The sequence below is a fragment of the Microtus ochrogaster genome, chromosome 21 (assembly GCF_000317375.1).
Source record: "Microtus ochrogaster isolate Prairie Vole_2 chromosome 21, MicOch1.0, whole genome shotgun sequence".
In the NCBI taxonomy this organism is placed as follows: Eukaryota; Metazoa; Chordata; class Mammalia; order Rodentia; family Cricetidae; genus Microtus; species Microtus ochrogaster.
The window spans coordinates 4,941,529-4,945,435 of record NC_022022.1 but is presented as its reverse complement, the minus strand read 5'-3'; the positions used below and the strand labels follow the sequence as shown (position 1 = coordinate 4,945,435).

The 3,907-nt window shown below is 47.7% G+C and overlaps 1 protein-coding gene across 3 annotated transcripts in view; it reads left to right on the top strand.

Moving 5' to 3' along the window:
- The window catches only part of LOC101994982 (Golgi pH regulator), a 40,607-nt gene that overhangs the window by 32,946 nt on the left and 3,754 nt on the right, over nt 1-3,907 (top strand). For all 3 annotated transcript variants that reach the window (XM_005357058.2, XM_026784009.1, XM_026784010.1), the window contains one exon: nt 2,659-2,754. In XM_005357058.2, the coding sequence (XP_005357115.1) occupies nt 2,659-2,754 (96 nt within the window). The remainder of the gene's footprint in view (nt 1-2,658; nt 2,755-3,907) is intronic.

Sequence of the window (3,907 nt, the reverse complement as noted above, 5' to 3'; positions counted from 1 at the left end):
GTGTCAGGCGGCATGTGTGCTCCGGTCCCCGTGCCCCAGTGTCAGGCAGTATGTGTGCTCCGGTCCCCGTGCCCCGGTGTCAGGCGGCATGTGTGCTCCGGTCCCCGTGCCCCGGTGTCAGGCGGCATGTGTGCTCCGGTCCCCGTGCTCACAGTGTTAGGCGGCATGTGTGCTCTGGTCCCCGTGCCCTGTTGTGTTGGTTCCCCTCTGCTGGTATTTTATGGCCAGAGTCACACAGTTAAGTCTTTGGTTTAGCAGATGCTTCAAAGGTTCCCCGTGTTGTACCACCCTCATTCTCTAAATGCTAACGGTGCTGTTCCCATCTCACAGCTACGCAGTGTTCTGTAAGGGCACTACCACATTTGGCTTAGCCACTTATTGGCTGATAAGCATTTGGCATGTGTCTACTTATTGGCCCATCACTAATGCAGTTGTGAACACCCATGTTTTGCAGTGAACATACTTTGATTTCTTTCACACGTGCCTAAAAGTATTGCTGTGTTGCATGTTAGTGGAGTGTTGACTTCCTGCGACCTGCTAGACTGTTGCCCCTGGTGGTAACACCACTTTAACTTTACATTCTGCCCACAGCAAGTGAGGAGGCTAGCTTCTCTGACACTTATACTCCTCTCTCTCTTTCTCTCTCTCTCTCTCTCTCTCTCTCTGTGTGTGTGTGTGTGTGTGCTATGATAGTCATTTGCTGAAAGCAACAAAGAGGTTGAAAAACAACTTTAAGAAATGAATCTCCACTGTATATGTCGAGCAGCACACAGATTCTGCTAGACAGCCTTGGTGTGTGTGTGCCGGCCGGGGTCGCTGGGTAAACTCAGTTAAAGTTTCTGCAGAGCATCTCTAGCTCCTTCCCCACGTGGTGCTTCCTGTGCTGTTCAGTGAGTGCAGGGCAGAGCCCTTCGTGAGGGGCAGGTTAGACAGCAGACAGGTTACAGGCAGGTCTGAAACCATAAGCTACAGAGAGATGGAAGACATGGGGATTGAAGTGGAGAATTCAAACCCGGGCTCTCTAGGCTAAATTACTCCAAGGAGAAGTACCGTGGCATTTTTCCTCAATGTGACACCAACAAATATTTGTGACTCTGAGTTTCTTACTGATGCATTTACCCAAGACAGAGAACAGCTTTTGTGCGTCTGTGCCCTTGTCCTGGGACAGCTCTTATTTCTGCTGCTGCGTGTATCCAGGCTGGCCGGCCATGCATCTCTGCTTCCATCCTGCAGTAGGAGTGTTGGGGTTACAGTTGTGCACCACCGAACCCAGCTTTCTGTGTGGGTTCTAGGGTTTGAACAGTCAGGCTTGTACAGCCAAGTCACTTTGCAGGCTGTGTGGCACTTCGATTATGTGTGCACTGAGCAACGGTCAGCACAGGATAGGGAGCCACCGCCTGTGCTTCAGTTGTTCCTCTCTCCTAATTCCTCAAGACACTTTGAGCTGTATGGTGTGTTGCTTCTGAATATCCTGACATTTTAGTGTATAAATCATGGGTTTCACTGTAACATCCCAAAGCTTTTATCAGCTATAAAACATTTAGAATCATTATATATCCTTTGTGATTATAAAATGACCTTCTGACACCACCCTGGCAATGTTTCTGCTGTGGGGTCCTTATGTGAGATTAACAGAGACACTGCCTTCTTTGGACTGGTGCTGCTGGGATGTATCTTCTCCCATCCTTTTACCTTTGACCTATTTGTGTCTTCATATTCAAAGTCAGTTTCTTTGTATATATGATCATATATACAGTGATCAGGCTTTGATTTTTTTCCTAAATTCAATTTGACAGTCTGGTGTTTCACTGGTGGGTTTAAACCAGATGTTAACAGTCTATGGCCCTCAGGCAAACCCAGCTCTGCTTTACCTTTGTAAATAAGGTTTTACTGGCACAGAGCCAAGACCAGTGCTTTATTGTCATGGTTGCTATCATGATACAGGGGCTGAGTGTGCTGACCCACGATTTAGACTCTTTACATTTAGTGGTGTTGTTGGTGGCTGGATTTAGCGTGGCTCTTGGCTTAGCATCTGTCACATCTCCTGGTCTTTTAGCTGCCGCAGCTGGGATGAACCAGGTGTCTTTCAGCCACGTGCTCTCGTTTGTCAGCTGGTGTCCCTCACAGCTGTGCTCCTCTGTCATAGCTCTGAGCACTCACAGAATCACCACAGAAACGACCCTGGCAGTGCTTCGTTCTTACTCTAACTTTGTTTGCCAAAACGTTAGCTTCTGACCTCAGAATCATAGAGCACATGTGCTTTATTGCCCTTGACTCTTTACAGAAAATAAATATGGGCTAGAGACTATTTGCCTGTGTGTGAGCAGACGAAATAGATTTCCTGCTCGTGATTTAGATTGGAAGAAGGATTAAAAGTGTTTTAGGAAACATCAACCTGTAAGATATGTTCATTAATTCATGTGGAATATTTCTTATTAAAAACCTTTAAATCACATTTATTTGTGTGTGTGTTATGTGTGGGGGTCAGAGGTCAACTGGCAGGCGTCAGTTCTCGCCTCCCACCATGTGAATCCCAGGGATCAAGTTTAAGTGGTCAGGCTTAGTGGCGTGAGACTTTGTTCCCTGGACCATCGGGGCTGTGTGTCACTCTTTGAGACAGTGATAAAGGTCTTCTGACATACAGCTCTGTCTCTGCAGGCAACCATCAATATTGTTCTTGATCGAGTTGGGAAGACTGACCCTGTCACCAGAGGCATTGAGATCACCGTGAATTACCTGGGGATCCAATTTGACGTAAGAGCCGTTCTAGACCCTGGTTTGGTTCCTGCTGCTCCATCCAGCTGTAGCTTGACGCTCAGGTTTTAACCCCTGAACTTGGGTTCATTTGTCCTGTGTTGACAGCTCACCTGGCACATTTGTAAACGGTCCAATTTAGCTTTCTTACTGTAAAGCCATAACAGTGACCTGGATGCTACCTGCTGCTATACAGGGCCTCCTCAGCCTGCCCTCGGCCAGCCACAGCCTGCCCACAGCCAGATACCACTTTGCTGGTTTCTCTCCACCACGTATTCAGATCTTTTCTGTGATACTCAGCAAGCTCTCCAAGCTCTCAACTCACCTTTGATCTCCTGGTAGAAAATTAACAGCTAATTAGTGTCCTGAAATAGCGCTGAGGTGGTTTCTACTGTAAGAAACGAACCTTTGTCAGTCGAGTCAGGTGGGCCTTGGACTAAAGCCAAATTGTCACTATGCACAAAGTTAGGGATCTTTTTTATCATTTCTCCCTATTTCATAAGACCAGGCATACACCTTATCTCAAGTTCAATGTCTTTATTCATAGTATAATATGTGATTTCTAGATGACATCATTCAGGCTGACGAACACTTTGACAGTAAGACTACTGTCACATTTCGTTGTCCTGTGTGGACTGCTGAGCTTCCCCTGAGCCTGGACGAGGGGTGTGTGTTGCCCTTGGTCCTCCGTCTCAGCATAGCATGTTCCTGCTCTCAAGGGCAGCTAGATACAATAAGCAAGCGCACTGAGCTGCAGTCCTGAAGAAGCAGCGCCAAGGATGCTTTCGTCCTTTTAGGGAGGGTCTCCCTGTGTAGCACAGGTTGGCTGCAGACTCACAGCCCTCACTGGGGCAGAGGAGGATGCTGTGGCTAGTCCTCCTTGACTGAACCTGGGTCCTGACAGAGTCTGCCTGTCCCCGACTCCCAGTGCTGTTGTTAAGACACACACGGCCATCCCCAGCTCTTACATGAGAGTTTGGAATTTCAGCTCAAGTCCTGTTGCTATTACAGCAAGCACCCTGACCCACTGAGCCATTTCCCCAACCACTAAAGAACACATTTTTAACAGTAGGACCCTCTCATCAGCTTTGGGTTTCTCACAGTAGGACTATCTCATCGGCTGTGGGTTTCCTCACAGTAGGACCCTCTCATC